The 17,597-nt window shown below is 55.4% G+C and overlaps 1 protein-coding gene across 1 annotated transcript; it reads left to right on the forward strand.

The window, feature by feature from the left end:
• The first annotated feature begins 878 nt into the window (after positions 1-878).
• MEX3A (mex-3 RNA binding family member A) lies at positions 879-14,074 on the forward strand. The gene is made up of 2 exons (XM_063420446.1): positions 879-1,378; positions 12,195-14,074. Exons 1-2 carry the CDS (start codon positions 910-912, stop codon positions 13,298-13,300), a joined length of 1,575 nt encoding a protein of 524 aa, XP_063276516.1. The 5' UTR covers positions 879-909; the 3' UTR covers positions 13,301-14,074.
• The last annotated feature ends 3,523 nt before the right edge of the window (positions 14,075-17,597 follow it).

Genomic DNA, 17,597 nt, shown 5'->3' on the forward strand with positions numbered 1-17,597 from the left:
CATTGCACGGCTGGTCCCCTTGCACCGCCCCAGCCTGTGTCACAGCAGTTACCCCCATCCCCCACCCCCATGTCCCGGCATGTCCCTCTGCAGTCCCTGCACCGGTGACATGGTGGATCCTCCTGCATCCCCCTCCACTGGTGGCACTGCGTGGTGCCCCTGCAGTCCCTACATCCGTGACACCGTGTGTGCCCTGCAGCCTCTCCACCCACCGCACGTGTCTCCCCACAGCAGCCTCCCCTCCGTGTCCCAGGCGGTCCCGCACACCACGCTCCACCCGCGTCACCGCGGATGCCCGTGCAGTCTCTCCACTCGTGTCACGGTGGGTCCCCTGTAGCCCCCTCCCCGTGTCACAGCCGGTCCCCCCACATCCCACACCCACCCGTGTCACCGCGGGTCCCCACGCCCCCCTCCCCGTGTCACAGCGGGTCCCCCTCCCCATATCGCCTGCCCCCGCGACCTCCGGGCCCCGCCGCCCCGGTCCCGCCGCCGCGGTCCCCGGCGCCGCGGGCGGGGGTGTGCCGCGGCCGGACTACATCCCCCATCAGCCCGCGGGCCGGGCCGCTCCCGCAGCGCCCAGCCGCCTTCAAACAAAAGAGTTTCCCCCCGCGGGGCCGCGCTCCGCTCCGCGCCCCCCGCACCCCCCGCACCCCCCGGCGGCGGCGGCCGGGGGCGGGGGCGTCGGCGGGGGGACCGCGGTGGAGGCGGCGGGCGCGGGGCTCGGGTTACACGGGAAAGGGGCTTGGCCAGGCGGGGGGCGGGGGGCGGAGGGTCCTTTTCTCTCTCTCGTTCTCTCCCTCTGCCTTTTTTTTTCCCTTCTCCCTCCCGAGCTCTTTGTGTCCCCCCCCTCCCCTCCTCTCGCCCCCCCCCCCCCTCAGCCCCCAGCCCCCTCCCAAGCCTTTGTTAGCCATGCCTAGCCTGGTAGTCCCAGGGATAATGGAAAGGAACGGGGGTTTCGGCGATTTAGGCTGTTTCGGTGGGAGCGGCAAAGACAGAGCGCTGCTTGAGGATGACCGGGCGCTGCAGCTCGCCCTGGACCAGCTCTGCCTGCTGGGGCTAGGCGAGCCTTCCTCCTCCTCCTCCTCCTCGGCCGTGGTGCTGGTGGAGGACAGCAACAACAACAACAATAACCCGCCGCCGCCGCCGCCGCAGCAGCCCCCGCCGCCGCCGCCGCCGCCGCAGCAGCCGCCGCCGCCGCCGCCGCCGCCGCCCCCGGCGGCCCCGAAGGGCTCGGCGGCGCCCAGCGCCGGGGCGGCGGAGCCCAAGTTGTGCGCGCTCTACAAGGAGGCCGAGCTGCGACTCAAGAGCAGCTCCAACACCACCGAGTGCGTCCCGGTGCCCAGCTCCGAGCACGTGGCCGAGATCGTGGGACGGCAAGGTGAGCGCCGGGCCCCCGGTACCCGCGATCCCCCCCGGTGTCACCGCTCGCCGGCCTCGGGACACTCCCCCGCGGCCGGGGGGCCCCGCCGCCGCCCCCGCCGCTCCCTCTCGCCCATTGTTCGGGGCCGGGGCCGCTCGGCCCCGCCGGGGACAAAGCCTGGGGCTCCCGGGCTGTGTGCGGGTGGCTGCGCTCCCGTCACGGTGGGGTTTGGGCAGGGTGGGATGGGGGGCTCTGTGGGAATGCTGCTGGGGCTTGTCCGGCTGCCGGCACCGGAGCCCCACGCGCCGCTCCCCGGTTCCGCTGGAGAGCCGATCCCGACCGCGCTCTCCTTAAGAAAAAAAAAAACCTGGAAATAAGGCGGGGGAAGGGCGGGGGTGCGGGCTGAGCCCGGCCCCGCGCCGCGGAGTCCCCCTTTGTTGGCCGGGCGGAGGGGGTGTGGTGGTGCCGGGCTCGGTCCGAGCGGCCGCTGAGCGGGTGGGAGCCGAGCGCCTCCCGCCGCCCCCGGGAGCGGGGGGACCCCGGAGCGGGGGGACCCCGGAGCGGGACCCGCCGTCCGGCGTGGGCCCCCCGCAGCCGCTGCCCGCGCGCCGCCACAGTGATGCTTTTGTTCTCCTCACGGCTCCGTTCGGAGCGAGGTGGAATGGAGGAGGGCTTTAAAAAAAAATACATATATATCTCCCTCTCTCTCTATATATATATCTCCATACCACACCCACTCTTAAGTCACCCCTCGCCCACTCCCACCACTCCCGGGTGTGTGGTGCGGGGCTCCGCGCCGCCCGTGGGCACTGCGGGAGCCGGGGCACGGCGCTGCCGAGAGAAGTTTTGTGCTACAGAGAAAAAAAAAAAAGCAATAATAGTGCGGCTAAGTGTTGGACTTTTTGTTTCTTTCTTTCTTGCTTGCTTGCTTTCTTGCTTGCTTTCTTGCTTGCTTTCTTTCTTTCTCTGAACAAGTAACTTGACGCTCTGGAAGTGCGATGGGCAGAGCCTGCAGCTTCATGGGCAGATGCTCCCCGTGGGTTGGGGTCGAAGGCCCCTGGGCAGGGGTTTGCGGTGGGACCCGGGGGGTGGTGACCCCCAGTGCCCCGAGAAGGGCTGAGCTGGGCGAGGGGAAGCCACGGGGAGAGGGACACAAATGGCTCCTCGCTGGGCATCGCTGACGCTAGGGCGTGCGGTGGGAACAATGGGGTCTGCGGAGGCTCCGCTGGCTCCCGCCCGTGCAAGGGTCCGGTTCCTACACCGGCATGGAGAGTGGGCAGGAGCCCGGGGGGTGCTGGCCTCCCCAAAACTTGGGGCATCTGCAGCCCAGGAAACAGCTCTTACTCTGGCGTCCACACTGGGATGGGGGTCCCTAGCTGAGCACCCGGGGAGATGGGCAGGAAGGGGTGAAGGTCTGGTGTAAAAGACTCGCTGTTACAGCCTGGCCCAGGAGATCCCACTGGCCTGGATCCTGATCCTCCCTGTGCTGCCTTTGCACTGCCGGGAGTGGAGCCTGGGCAGACACGGTGGGGCTCAGCACCAACTCTGCACTGGTGGGTGTGAGGCCATAGAGAATCAGGCCCCCTTTGTTTAATAAAGTTGGGAAAGAGGATTCGGCAGGCGGAACCGAGGGGAAATGTGCCAGGGCTGTTTTCTCTCCGGATCTCACTACTGCCCCAGACTCCTGAGAAGGGGGTGTGTTCCGATATGCTCAGAACACAGCACGTGCCTGTTGTGTCCAGAGCGATGGAGAGGAAAACGCGCATTCCTGGATTTTTTCCACCATTTTTTGTGTGTGTAAGGGTTTTCCCACATCTAGGAAACTGAAATGTCAGTGTGCTCGAGCTGTGGGGATAAGGCTGTGGCTGTGCTCCTTTGGCTGGTGGCACAGATGTTGATACACACGACAGCCTGTGCCCCATCGTGGAGGTGGGTGGGATGGATCCTGTGCTGGGCATTCCTGCAGCACAGACCCTGTGGCTACAGCTCTTCACTCCAGCAGAGATCATGGCCCACACTTGTTTCTAAAGGCCTGTAGGAATGTCTCCACTGTCTCCAGTGCCTTGTTTTTGTGTAGAAAGCCAGATTAAGAGGGTCTAGAGCTGGGTGTGGGGCTCCCAGAGGGATTGAATCCTGGACTCTTATGGATGCCTGAGCAGGAATCCCAGAAACTGCAGACTGTCACCCCCTGGTAGTACTGCTCCTGTGGTGGATGGTTTTCTAGGAAAACAATTGTTTTTTGGGTGTCTGTGAACAGGGTGATGAAAAAGGAAGGGGGCAAAAAGTAATAATGAAATAAAAATTATTTCACGACTTTACATGGTAACAAGGTTTAGCTTTTTCTTCAACTATCCCTTCAGATTATTTTACAATAATATCAACCATCTATGAAAGTGTTCCTCACAGGCAGGCGTGGATATGAGAGGCCTGGATCTGGGCCGTGGTGCACACACTTGCCCATGGGAATTCCACCTGCCATCAGGCCACCCCTCACTTTGCCACAGAAGTGAAAAGGCACTTAAGTGTAAATAAGGCTTGAGCCCGATATATTTTTATTGGAATGCCTGTAAGGATGGTTTGTGAAGAGATGTAATTGTGGTAGAGGGGGTGGCTCCACTCCAAGCAAGAGATGCTGCAGGAACTCAACCTGAGCTTGGCAGCTCCTGCTTTCCCCAGGAGCTGTGAACGTGCCCTCGCAGAGCCAATCGCCTGCTGGAAGCCCTGCTCCAGTTTGTGCTGGGGCTGCCTCGCGTGCTGGGTTTGAGCAGCGCGTCTCCAGCAGCGCAGCCGCGAGCCGGCTGGGATGAGGGGCTGGTGAGGATGAGATGGTGGGCTCTGGAAATGGGCAGTGGTGGGAACTGGGCAGACAGGCTCCTCCACCTCGTGCCCCGGAATCCATGGCAAAGAGCTGGGTGGCTGGTGGAATGTGCCAAGGGCTGCTGTGCAAACCTGAGGACAGGAAACTGGAAAAGGAAGAATGAGGGGATGAAGTCACAAGAATCCCTTGGACTGGCGCCTGTGACCCCTGGGCATGGTTGGTAGTGACATCCCTTCCCTGGCTGGAGGTGGAGCCGTGACCTCCATGCCTGTCCTCCTGTGCTGTGAGGGTGAAGGGCAGGGGTGGGTCTGTGCCTGAGTCAGGGCTCCTGCAGGTCATCCCCTCTTCCCCTGGCACATGTGTGAACTCCAGCTGTGCCGAGCTGGGTGACTGAACCTCCTGGCGTGTGCCATGGCATGGGCAGCACTCCCTGGTTCTGAACCGGTCCAGGTCTGTGTGGCACATCAGGGTGCTTGGTGGCTCTGGTATTTCTCCTGCCAGCTCGCGTTGTGGGTGTCCTGCCTGCAGTAGCCTGTCCATGACTGTGCTGGCTCTCACAGCCATGTGGATGGAATTGGAAAGACAAAGCACTGAAGGGGTTTGCAGTAGGGTTTTGAGGAGATGGTGGGACATCAAGGGATGTGGGTTGAGATGGGAGAGGTGCTGGGAGGAATGCAGAGTGTCTGAAGGGCATCATGTTTTGGTTGTGCAGACTGAAATTAGAAAGGGGCAGAAATCCTCAGTCACTGCAGTGTCCATGTTCTTCCCTAGAAGTGACCAGAGGTGGGTGTGAATCAGCCAGATCAAGATTCATATCCAAACTTTTCTGCCCGCTCCCAAAGACAAACTGGGCTGCTGTTGGTGGAGCCAGGGAAGAGGCTGCAGGGCGTATTTAAGGCCAGGTGTTGTGGTTAGGGAGACGTGGTGCCGGTCCTTTGTGTGTCTGATGTGTGCAGGTCGGGAGAAGGTGTGGGGTTGGTTTGGCTTCGTGATGCATCCACTCCCAGAATGAGACTTTCCCTGTAAGGATTTTTGGACTAAGGATTTTTGGTCCTTCTCAGGGTTCTTGGTCTCATCACAGGAATAGCATCCATTGTCACCTGTACTCACAGACACCCTTTGATGCAGCATCTCCCAGCCTGCTCCAACCAGCCTGTTGTCGCCAGGAATGAGCTTATGTGAGAGAGGATCTTAACATAAATTGCTCTTTCTTGGTAAGGTGAAGTCAAATAACAAGAAGCCCCACTAAACCTCTTTGTGTAGCTCCAAACATGCTCCAATGCTTTCAGCATTTAAAAATAGTCCAAGGAAGCCTTTTCCATTGAGGAAGTCTGATGATGGCAGCTCCCCCACCCACCCTGTGGAGGTGGATGTATGCACAGCATCCGAGGAGCAGCAAGGGGGGCAGAGCTCCTTGTCTCCTTACTTCACGGAGATCTTGGAGTGAAAGCCACCCGACCTGCTGGGGTCTGGAGACAACCTCCGTACGCTGCTGTGGCAGCTCAGGATGGGCCTTAAAGGGAGAGATATTGCAGCGGTGACGGGTTGTTACAAAGTGTTAATGAGAATTGGTCTGAATTTACACAAGGGAGAAGTGCGGAACGGGATCGACTTTGTGCTGTTTGAACTGGAGGTGGGAGGAGGGAACGGGTCTGGGAGAGAGACAAAGGGAATTTTCTCGGGAGACACGCACGCTCCCCCGCGCCTGGGATTGGGATCGGGCGGCTGGATGGATGCCGCGCTGACCGAGTGAACCGCGCCGCAGCGCAGCCGCCCGGAATCTAGGGCAGTGGGAAAGCGTGCTGTCATTGGGTGGGGGCCCCCGCCTTTGTCTGGCAGCCCCCTCCCCGCATCCCCCCGCCGCTCGCCGTGCCCCGCTCCCCCCGGCGCTGCCCGGCCCCGGCGCGGCTCCGGTGCCGCGGCTGTGCCGTGCGGGTGCCGCGGGCACACCCACTGCACGCCATGCGGGGCTGGCGGGGCCGGGGGCTTCCACTTCCCAACTTTCCTCCGCCGCACAAGGCAGCGATTGTCTGGTGGCGCTGGGGCTGTTTCTGTTGGGTGTTTTTGTGGGCTTTCCCCTGTTTTTCTTTGTTGTTTTTTTTTTTTCATAAACAACTTTCAGCACAATGTGAAAAAGCGTAAAATCGCAATGCTGGAGCGAGGCAGTCGCTGGTTTTCCTGGCATGTTATATTGGGTGGTGTTTTTCCCCTTCTTGTAAACACAACTTGCATCATCAGGACAATAAACCCTCGGTGCAAAGAGATTTAGTTGGTTGGTTGTGGTCCTTTTGTGTGCATTTGTGTTTTTTGACACCACTTTCGTCAGGTTTTCAATGCAGCAAAACCTTACCCCACAGGCCGTCAGGAGGGTTTATTTGTGAGGTTCTTTGTGTGCTTGTCTTTTAACAGGGCTTTCATGTTAACGAGGAAAAGAATGCCCCACCTTACCCGAGGTAGCTGAGGGTTTTTTATTTTATGATCCTCTTCAATTTTATGACTACAATAGAAAAAAACCCCAAGTTCTAATTTGCCCTTAGACCCTCTTGCACCCCACCAGCACTGCCAGAATGGACTGTGTGGGGTATTTACAGGTGTAATTTGTATCTGTGCAGTGTAACCGTGCCTTGGGATAAACGAGAAGAGGGCTCAGAAGCTTTTGTCTGTAGAGATTATTTTGTATCTGATGAAAACAAGAAATATCAGGACCTGGAGTGATTTGTGGGGTGTGTTTCCCAAAATAAAACCACAACACATCAGTGAAACAAAAAGATCCACCTCGGGGTTGGCTCCGGAGCTGTTTGCTGTAGCTGGTACAGCTCCTCTGGTGCTTCCAGGGTCAGAGCCGTGCTCCTGGGCTGGAGGTGCCAGTTGCTGCTGGTGGGAGTCTGTAGACTGCATCAGCAGCAGAATATACCTGTGCAGGATTTGGCCTTGTGGCAGCACTGAGGAGAAGGTCATCAGCAGGTCTAACCCTGAATTTACACACACCAAAATGAAATTATTTGAGGGATCTGCTCCACGGGCACAGCTGTGTGTGCCATTGCACTGTCCTGGTGGCATTGCCACCGTGGTGGTGTGCTGGGCACATCCATTCCATGCACTGATCCATCCTCTGCCCGCTGGTGGAGCAGTGCCTGGGAGCCTTGGTGTAAATCCTGCTGAGGTCCTGTGAAAACACCTCGGTCTGGGGCTGCTCAGATGGGAACATTTGGGATGTGTTCATGCCAAGAAAACAACAGATCAGATGCATCCAGCACCCTTGTGTCCCTTGTGAGCAGCTGCCTTTGCTGGAGAGGTGAACCAAGCTCCTAGAGTCTTCTCTGTTAATTCTGATGGATTTGTTGCCCTGATGCAGGGGTAAGCAGAAATGAGCTGGCTGTGCATCCAGATCTCCCCCTGACCCCCACCACCCATCTTGGCAATGTCTAGACTCAATTTATTTATATGTTTTCAGCCAGAGATGGCTGCTCTGCAGATTAATTCCAGTTAGCTGACTGGTCTGGGCACCGGAGGCTCTCCACTCCTCCTAGGTTTAGTCCTGTGTGGGAATGTTTGTGATGTACTCAGGTCATTTGCAAATATGTATGCTTTGAGTCAATTGATAATCAGTGAAATTAAAGAGAAAAAAGGACGAGGGGAAGAACTGAGCTTACAGCCTCCTTCATGAAATGCTTTGGGATCCACATTATTGGCGAAATCCAGGATAATAGGAGGTAGGCTATGGAAGCACAATGAGAAAGGGCTTAATTCTCTGTTTAATGTAAAAATCTAAGTGGCAGGGGTCTTCCAGGGATTGACACACTGATGTCTGTGCGTTGTCATAATGAGGAGAACATGCACCAAGTTATGTATTAGTACAGCTTTCATGGGTCCTTTTCTTCCCTTAGCTTCATTTTGACACCACCTGCTAGGCAATTCCCTCCCTTCCACCTCCCTCCCCTTTGAATAATCCCCCCAGTAAAATGCTTTGTTACATGGTGTTTTCAAATTTCAGTTATGCACAGAGAGAAAGTGTCAAACACCCCATGCAGGACAAATTTTGTTTGGAATAAGAATATCAGGGTGTGCTGCCCATCTGGCTGAGATGTCATGGGCTGCATCCTGATCCTGCTGTGCTCTGTCAGAAAGAGGGTGATCTCAAAGGAGGCTCAGCCCCTTTTTCGTGTGCATAGCTGAGGGATAGGGCTGAGATAGGCCCAGAGCCTTGGCACTAAGTGAGTAAATCACATTTAAGCTTAGCCTGGTTTTAACTGATGTAAACCAGCGCGGTACCCCTGGAAGTTGTGGAGTTCTGGATTTGGGCTGTGCCAGTTTAGAGCTGCTGGAGGTTGGGGCTGCTAAACCCACTGGGCTGCTGGGCTGGCTGGAGTTGGTCTCATTTCCTAGGAGGTGATTTTCTCCTGTTTAAAGCGCAGGATTCCCATCTGTCTGTCTCCACAAAGCTGGCTTTCCCGTCTGCAGGCCTGCACAGAGACCCTCCCTCCTCCCCCCCTTCTCACACCACCGACTGCACCACGCGTCCTTTTGTCCGTTCCAGATCCTCCTTCCCCTCCCTCTCGCCGTGCTCTCTCCTTGCCCTTCTTCCTTTGGCCGTTTTGGGGCGTCTTGGATTTGCCTCCACACACACCTCATCCTTCTCCTCCCTTGGAGGTATCAGGGTGTGCCTTTTGCTCAATTTCCATCACCTTTGCTCCATCCCCAACTCCCTCCCGCTCCTGCAGCTCATGTAACGTGCTTACATTTGCTCTCATTCATGTGTATTCCTTGCCACTGTTCCCTTCCATCTGTCCCCAGCATGGAGCCCCCGTCCTTTGTCACTGCTCTGCCTGCCTGACCCTCCCTGTCGGCTCCGTGATTGTTTCCTGTCGTGCCGGGCCCAGATCCCTCTCCCCCGCACTCCGTCATTGTCCCACGGCTCAGAATGCCTCGGAGCCCAATCCCAGGCGTGCCACACGCCTGCCTGAGGTCTTTTCTGCCCAGGAGAGCGAGCCTGGCACTCCAGAGGCAGAGCGCGGGTCACTGCGGAATTCAATGGAGCACCTGCAGCCGGGGGTGATGCACGGGGAGGCATTTTCAGCTGCCGTGAACACCCCTGCCTTGCCGTGTGATGCTCCGGTGATATCCCTGGGGAAATGGTGGCATCTCAGTTAATCTTCCTAAGATGGAATCTCCCTCTCTGGAGTGAGCGGCACAGGAACGGGGCAGGGAAATGTCTGCCAGCGGTGGGTCAGGCACAGCCCAGCCTGCCCAGGGGTGCCAGAGGGCATAGGTGAGCTCTCATGGTTTTATCCAGCTCTCCTGGGGATGAACTTTTATCATGGGTTTATCCTACAGTTGAGTTGTGCCTGACTCCATGAGGTTCTGTCCTTTGAGTTTCTTGGGAATTAATAGCACACCACTGGGTGACCATGGGCTGTTAGGAAACTTTACTCAACAAAGCACCACAAATGTACCTCATGGTGCAAACTGGGGAGTAACCTGTGAGCTACACAGGCAAGGGATGGGTCTGGGGATTTGCCCAGATCCTTCTTTGTGCCAAATCTGGCATTTCCATTACCCAGGAACATGGAATTCCTGTTTCAGAGATGGGTTTAGTGCAGCAGCACTGTGACGTGGAATGTTAAGGGGAAATTTTGCAGGAGCACAAGGCAGGAGACAGCAATTCCTGCTCCAGAAATGGGAAATGAGGCTCCGGAAGCTGAAGCAGCTCCGAGGAGTTAAAAGTCACACTGTGACTCGACAGTGAAGTTCTGATTCACCGGGGCTGTCCCACGTTGCTGCCAAGACCCTCCGAGGGGCGGTGGGTCCACGGCTGTACTGGGGTTGATGTGTACCTGCGTCTGGCTGGGGCTGTGCCCGGTGCCAGTGCTGTGCCGTGAGCGCGGCTGGCCAGGGCTGTGCCCGGTGCCGTGAGCGTGGCTGGCGAGGCTGTGCCCAGTGCCGTGAGCGCGGCTGGCGGGGCTGTGCCCGGTGCCTGGTGCCGGTGCCATGCCGTGAGTGCGGCTGGCAGGGCTGTGCCCGGTGCCGGTGCTGTGAGCGCGGCTGGCTGGGGCTATTCCCGGTGCCGGTGCCGGTGCCGAGAGCGCGGCTGGCAGGGCTGTGCCCGGTGCCGGTGCCGTGCTGTGAGCACGGCTGGCGGGGCTGAGCGTGCTCCACACCGGGCACTGCTGGCTGCCGTGGCTGCCGCGGCGCCCGCGAGCCCAGGGAGCCGTTCCTGTCAGCTCCAGTGGCACGAGGCTCTTTCCACCGCCACAGGGCTGGGCTTCGGCTCTTGCCAGCAGCACAGGGTGCTGGGATCGCTGCGTTCCAGTGAGCACCCCGATGTTGCCAGCCTGTGTCTCACAAGAGGAGCTGTTGATGAGTGGCAGCCCGGAGCTCCCAGCCTGAGAGATGCTGTTATTTATTAAGATCTGTATAAATAATGATGTTCCAGCCCAGGAGCTGAAGAATCTGCATTTCGTGGTTGCACAGGTGCTGTTTGCAGGTCCTTGTGTGTTGAAGTGTGGTGTCAGTGGAGTGTGTGGAGGAAAACCTGCTGGTGTCAGACAGTCAGAGGAAATACAGGAGATCGTCTTTTCTGGGGAGGGAAGGTGGGGTAGGAGGTGCTGGAGGATCTCACAGAGGTCCCAATGGTGTGTCCTCATCATCTGTCAGACACCCAAATCCTTGGGAAACTGCAGCAAAGTGCTCACCTTACTTCATCTGCACTGGAGAGTCACAGGTTTTAACTTTTCTTTGGGATCTGAGCTCAGAGCATGCCTCCTGCAGAGGAACCCCCAGCCTGCACAGGAGCTCGGTGCCAGGCTTCAGGAATGCCTTGGGGCACCAAGTGAGGCTTTTTGAGAGAGGGGTCTGAGGGGCACGAAAGAGTGGTCCAGGAGTAGTTTAGAGAACTGGGCCACATCTGTAAAAACAATTAGTTGCTTGATGTCGTCCTGGTGTCATCCAGGAGCCTGGAGCCAAACAGCTGGATCAAGACCCTTCAAAAGATAATTTGGAAGCCAAAACACACTGGAAAGTCTTTTGCCCTTTTTGAGAAAGCAGAAGGCTGTCTTCTGAGATTTGGAGAGCTGGGGATTGGGCTTGGTGGGTTCTAGGAGTTAGAGAACAAGCTCAATGGGCTCTGGGATGTGGACACTGGTACACAAAAGCATCATTTGGCCAGTGATCCTGGGAGAGGGTCTGAGCACCTGGAGCAGGAGTCTTTGCACAGCCTGGGGTGGGGTCCACAGGAGGGCAGCCCTGCCCAGTTTCTTGCTGTTTCAGCCCCAAAGCAAATCCTGGTCTCCTGCTACCCCTGGCCATCTAGCTCTGCTGGCCTTTGCAGTCCTGCCATATCTGCAGTGGGGAGGCCCAAACTGCTGCATCTCTGCAACTCCCCTCCAAACTCGCCCCCCTCAAGTTCACTTCATTCACCCCAAAACCTTCACGGTAGTACCAAAATCCTCTCTCTGGAGTCATGGCCAGTGACTCCCCTTGGGAGCTGGCATGGGGTGGACAAGGGGTTCCACATTGGCCATCCAGGCTGTGCAACCAGCATCCCCCTGTTCTCCTGTCACCTCCAGGCTGTCCCGTGCATCAGCCCTGTCCCCATTGTCTTTGGAGGGCCACCCTGGGGCTCTGGAGACAGGCCTCATCACAGAGACACTGATACCTGGGGTGGATCCCCATTACTCTGGTTTTGGGGTGTATGGAAGGGAGATCTTAGGGATGACTGCTGAGGGAAGGCAGCTGGGGGGAATGGTGTGGTGGGGTGCACCACCAGTCGGTGATCCCTCAGCTGGGGGATGAGGGAGCATGGCACTCCTGAGTGAGGGAGTCTCCGGGAATGGTGACGTGGACCTCCCTCTGGCTTTTCCACACAGGGTTAAGGGGATAGAGCCTTTCCCTTGTTCCATGTCCTGCTCTGCCAGGTGGCACAGGAGATTACAGCCACTCAGCGCGGTGTCCCGCAGAGCGGGGCAAGTGGTGGGACAGCCTCATTAACTGCCGTGCCTTCTTCTCTCTCTTCCCAAGGCTGCAAGATCAAAGCGCTGCGGGCCAAGACCAATACCTACATCAAGACCCCAGTGCGGGGCGAGGAGCCGGTCTTCATGGTGACGGGGCGGCGGGAGGACGTGGCCATGGCCCGGCGGGAGATCATCTCGGCGGCCGAGCACTTCTCCATGATCAGGGCCTCCCGCAACAAGGCGGGCACCACCTTCGGCAGCGCGCCCACCCTGCCGGGGCAGGTCACCATCCGGGTGCGCGTGCCCTACCGCGTGGTGGGGCTGGTGGTGGGCCCCAAGGGAGCCACCATCAAGAGGATCCAGCAGCAGACCAACACCTACATCATCACGCCGAGCCGAGACCGGGACCCCGTCTTCGAGATCACTGGGGCACCGGGCAACGTGGAGCGTGCCCGGGAGGAGATCGAGACACACATTGCGGTGAGGACAGGCAAGATCCTGGAGTATAACAACGAGAATGACTTCCTCTCCAGCAGCCCTGACTCTGGCATGGAGAACCGCTACTCAGAGGCTTGGCGGGTCCACACGCCGGCGCCGGGCTGCAAACCTCTCTCCACCTTCCGGCAGAACAGCCTGGGCTGCATCGGCGACTGCTCTGTTGACCCCGTCTACGAGACCCCGCGGCTGAACGACCAAAACGACTTCAATTACGGTTACCTCTTCCCCAATTACGGTGTGAACAAGCAGGATCTGTACTACGGCGTGCCGGAGTCAGGGGCCCCGATGTGGGCAGGGCAGGAGAACACCAACCCCGTCTCGGTGCTCTTCTCGAAGCAGCAGCGCTCCAGCAGCACGGGCACCATCCATCCCAACTCCCACCGCTCCCCGTCCTCCTCCATCCCAGAGCCCAGCCTCTCCGGGCTGCCCAGGCGGTCGCAGGGGGAGCCTCTCCAGGGCTTCTCCAAGCTGGGGACGCCGGCCGCTGCCCGGACGTCGGTGGGCAGCAGCCGTGAGTGCATGGTGTGCTTCGAGAGCGAGGTCACGGCCGCGCTGGTGCCCTGCGGCCACAACCTGTTCTGCATGGAGTGCGCCGTGAGGATCTGCGAGAGGACTGATCCCGAGTGCCCTGTGTGCCACGCGGCAGCCACTCAGGCCATTAGAATATTTTCCTAAAGAGACAGAACAGGGCATTAGGGGGGTGGGGCTAGGAAGGGAGAGTGGGGGGGATCCATGAGAGAAAAAATGATGATGATAATAATAATTAATAATAATAATAATAATGACATCTGAAGAACAAAAAAAAAGAATGAAAGAATAAATTAATTTAAAGAAGAAGAAGAAGAAGAAAAGAAATTATTTTACAAGCAATGTATGTTATTTTTTACAAAAAAAAATAAGTGAATAATAAAATTAAAATGAATAGCAAAGCCAGAAATTTTGAAGGGTGAACAATGCTCCAGCCTGCAATGTCTTTTGCAAACCAAGTACTCAGAACGCACACTCGGATCTCGCAAGTAAAGTGGTTTAGTTCAGTTCTTTTTGGTGGTGAGATTGGGACTTCTTGGCAACAACCAAGCCAGGCCACCTGGATCGACTGGAGAGGGAGCAGGGATGCAGGGAGGGCCCTGCCAGCCTTTCTCCAGCCACCTTCAACCTCTGTCTTGGCCTGAAGCCCCCTCTCTCCTCCCCCCAGGGTTGTTGGCCCAACTGGGAGCTCAGAAAGGAACAACAGAAAGAAAGGAAAACGGATGACAGGGATTTAGAAGAACAAGAAAGAAACCATCAACCTCTGGGAACCTGTTAGAACGAGGGCACAACTGTATTACCTCAAAGATTTAAACAAAAAAAATCACAGCTAAAGAACTTTTATTGTTTTCCTTTTTTTCTAAAAAAAAAAAAAGAAAAAACCACAAAAACAAGAAAAAACCACAAAAAAAAAAAAGAAAATCAAAAGAAGAAGGTGAAGAAATAAAAACGACGCCAGTGAAACTGAAGAAGGTTTGGAAGAACCTATTGGGATCACACCAGGCGACGAGTGTTTATTTTGTTATTCTGAGCCACCGTGGAGTCTGGAACTTTGTTCTTTTTTCCTTATCCAAGCAGGGATTTGTTCATCAGTCCAATCAGGAGTCACTAACAGGGTATTTCCAAAGCAGTCCTGAGTTCCCATCCATGGGGGGAGTGCATCGACTTCCACATTTCCGTAGGTCACTCTTCATTCTTTTCTCCAAGTGATGCCAGCTGCAGCTACACACACCACACACACACATACACAGAACATTGTGCTTTTCTTTTCTTAAAAAATATACCTATTGCACCAAAACCTAAGAGACGATCATGCAATACAGGCAATGAGCCCATATGAAACCAACATGCATCCCAACAGAGAGCAAAAAAACCCCTAGTTTATAGACATAATTTTGTTGTCGTCGTTTTTAAACTGGACCAAAACTTTTGTTACCCAAACCAAGTGGGGAAAAAAAAAACAAAAAAGAAGAAAAAGTATTTCTTTATGGACCAAAACCTCTTCAGCTGTCCTTTTCCTGGATCTTCCTGAGGTTGGCCACTTTTATATATTATATTTTTTTCAGAACGAAACAAAACAAAAAAAATTGCCTTGTTGAACATCCTTTAATAATTTCAAGACTCCTGGTTTTGTTAAATGAGATACTTTGAAACCATTGGGAAGTGGGAGACGATGGGCTTGACATCTGGCTCCCGGGCCAACGCATGCAAGGTGCGGGCCAGCACCTTCACTCCATCAGGTTTGTTCAGCTGGTCTGTGGATGCCAAAATGCTGTGATGGTAAAAATGTGTTGGATTGATCTATTGAGTACCAGTACACCCAGCTATAAATATATGTGTGTATATATATATATAGGCACTTAATTAATCAAGCACCTATATATATATATATGTGTGTATATAAACCCATATATATAATTTTTCTCCCACTTCCCCATTTCCTACCCCTCAACTTCTGCTCACAGATCCTGGACCCTGATTTAGAACTGAACCAACAAGTTTCACAACTTGGCAGAGACAGTTCTAACAGAAAACAAACAAACAAACAAATCTGAGATTTTTTTATTCCCTTCAGTTACAGGAGACTTTATTTTCATCGTAATAATGTTCCTGGGAACATCCTCTCTTCTGCTTGGTTTCCTGCTCTTGCTCCCAGTTGCTGTCTGCCCTGGCACAGTGGGCTCAGGCCAGCCGTGGTCACCAGCTGCAGTCCCTGAAGGGGCTGAGCTCAGTGTGCTGGGGCAGGTGGTGCTGGTGCTCTGAGCTGATAAATATCCATATTTTGATCTTCAGATAACCAGTTGGAGGGTTTGAAATGGTGGTGAGATGATGGGATGCCTCCACTGTTTTGCATCAACAGTAATCTATTCTGTAGGGGCAAGAGGTAGATTGGAGGGGTGGGCAATGTTCCCAGGCTGTAGTAGATGCTGATGTTTTGGAAAAAGTAAAGACAGAAGTAACAATGCCGTCCTAACGGGACACCATCAGGCAGAATTGGTACTCCCCTCCTCCCCAAAGCTCCAAGAAATCCCTGGCCGTGCGGTTGTCCTGGCCCTGCGGCACAGCCGCTCACACCAGGACTGGGTTGGGATGTGAGCGCTTCCTGGGGAAGGCGCCGTGGTTTGGACCCCCTGGTGTGGGGGCTGTGGGGTGAGGGAGGGCTGGGGTGCTCTGGATGAACCCCCAGAGCCCCCATGCCCTGGCATTGTCCTGACACAGCCGTCCCTCCCCATGGCAGCGTGGCCGCGGCAAAGGCTTTGGAGCCCCGGCCAGCAGTGGCCACATGCTTCCTAAAACTGACCCAGTTCTCATTCAAAATCTGGCCTCAGTTTGGTCCCAGTAAAGGGAAGGGAAAGGAAGGGAAGAGAAGGGAGAGGGAGACATTCCTGTTCTCTGGGAACCTCTCCCCTCCCCAGTGCCACCTCTTCCATCGTGTCCTTCCCTTCCCACTCCAGGGTTGTATTTTATCCGTTCATTGCACAAAATTCTCCCACTGATGTAGAGAGAGTGGTTGGAGCACGAGCTGGGGGGTGGGTGGGGGGCGGGTGGGGGGTCAAGCACCCTTCAGAGGGGTGTTCAGAGGTGTTGGTGTTGGCGCTGGAGGGGCTGAGCTGGGGGCGGCTCCGCAGCCGCTGTGTTAGTGAGTGAGTAGTCGTTCTTGGCTGAGTGGAGTCTGTTCGTGGTAATGTGAGCAAATTCTTGATCAATGTCTTTATTTGATGCCAGGTTGTGAAGAGGTGGGTGGGAGTGGGGAGGGGGGAAGGAGACCCCTGTGTTGGGGACCTGGGGTGGGGGGACCTGTTCTAGCACTGACTGTAGGGCGTGGGGAATGGGGAAGGTACAGGGGGCTCACCTCTGCTCCTTGTACCTCCTCCCTCACCTTAACAAGCGAAAACGATGTAAAAGCCTCCTGCATGCTGAAAAAATGTTAGAGAAAAAAACAAACCCCCTTTCTTTAAAAAAAAAAAAAAAAAGAAGGGAAAAAAAAGAGAATCATGACCCAAACAAACGTCCAATGCTTGCTGTTGGGAACTGGAGTGGGGCTGTCCTGGGGGGGGCTGCCCCTCTCTGCAGATGAGGTTCCTACTCAAGTCTCCAAGTTGGCCTTTAATAAAATCTTCAGTTCCAATAACCTTTATATATATATATATATATATACACATATATATATACATATACATATACATATATATTAAAAAAAAGCTTGATGTAGCAGTTCTAGTTTAAAATGAATAGAAGTATTTCGGCCCCTGTTTTATTTTGATTTTTCCCTGTCCCCTGCTTCCCGCTGTACCCCCCACCGACTCCATATTTTGATGTAGCAACTTTGGAAGAAAGGAAAAACAGGCGCTGTAAATGCACCGAGAGCTACCTCTGCCTCGAGCGGGGGCTGCAGGGAACTCGGGGGGCTCGGGCCTCTCCCTGGCCCCATGGGGCACCCGGAGAGGGGCAGCCCGGGCCCTGCCTGTTGGCATCCATGGGGAGCCCGGTTGTGGGGCTTAAACAACAAATTTGCGTAATTTTTTTTCTCTCTTTTTAAATATATGTATATATATAAAAATCTTTAAAAAAAAATAAAAACAAAAAACAAGAAAAATGCCCATGACCTTAACTATTTTCTCTGACTTGTATCTTCCTTGATAGGTGACTAAAAATGACTTGTTGGTCTAATTCACCAGCAATAACGATAACTAAAAGCAGCCCCCTCCTCCTGCACCCATCCCTTTTTTGCAGCGCCCACTGAGCAGGGTCCTTGCTCTTCTCCCCTTCCCTCGCACCGCGAGGATGCCCTTGGTGACTCCTTGCTGTGTGAACCAGCTGGACTGAATCTCTGGCTTCATGGTCCCTCCCGGGCTTTTGGGATAACGCCTTTGGGGCGCTGAAGCGATGGGGACACCCCGGGGCTGGAGGGAGGCAGGAGGAGCTGAGACCCCACACGCCAACC

Source organism: Prinia subflava, chromosome 31 (assembly GCF_021018805.1).
Source record: "Prinia subflava isolate CZ2003 ecotype Zambia chromosome 31, Cam_Psub_1.2, whole genome shotgun sequence".
In the NCBI taxonomy this organism is placed as follows: Eukaryota; Metazoa; Chordata; class Aves; order Passeriformes; family Cisticolidae; genus Prinia; species Prinia subflava.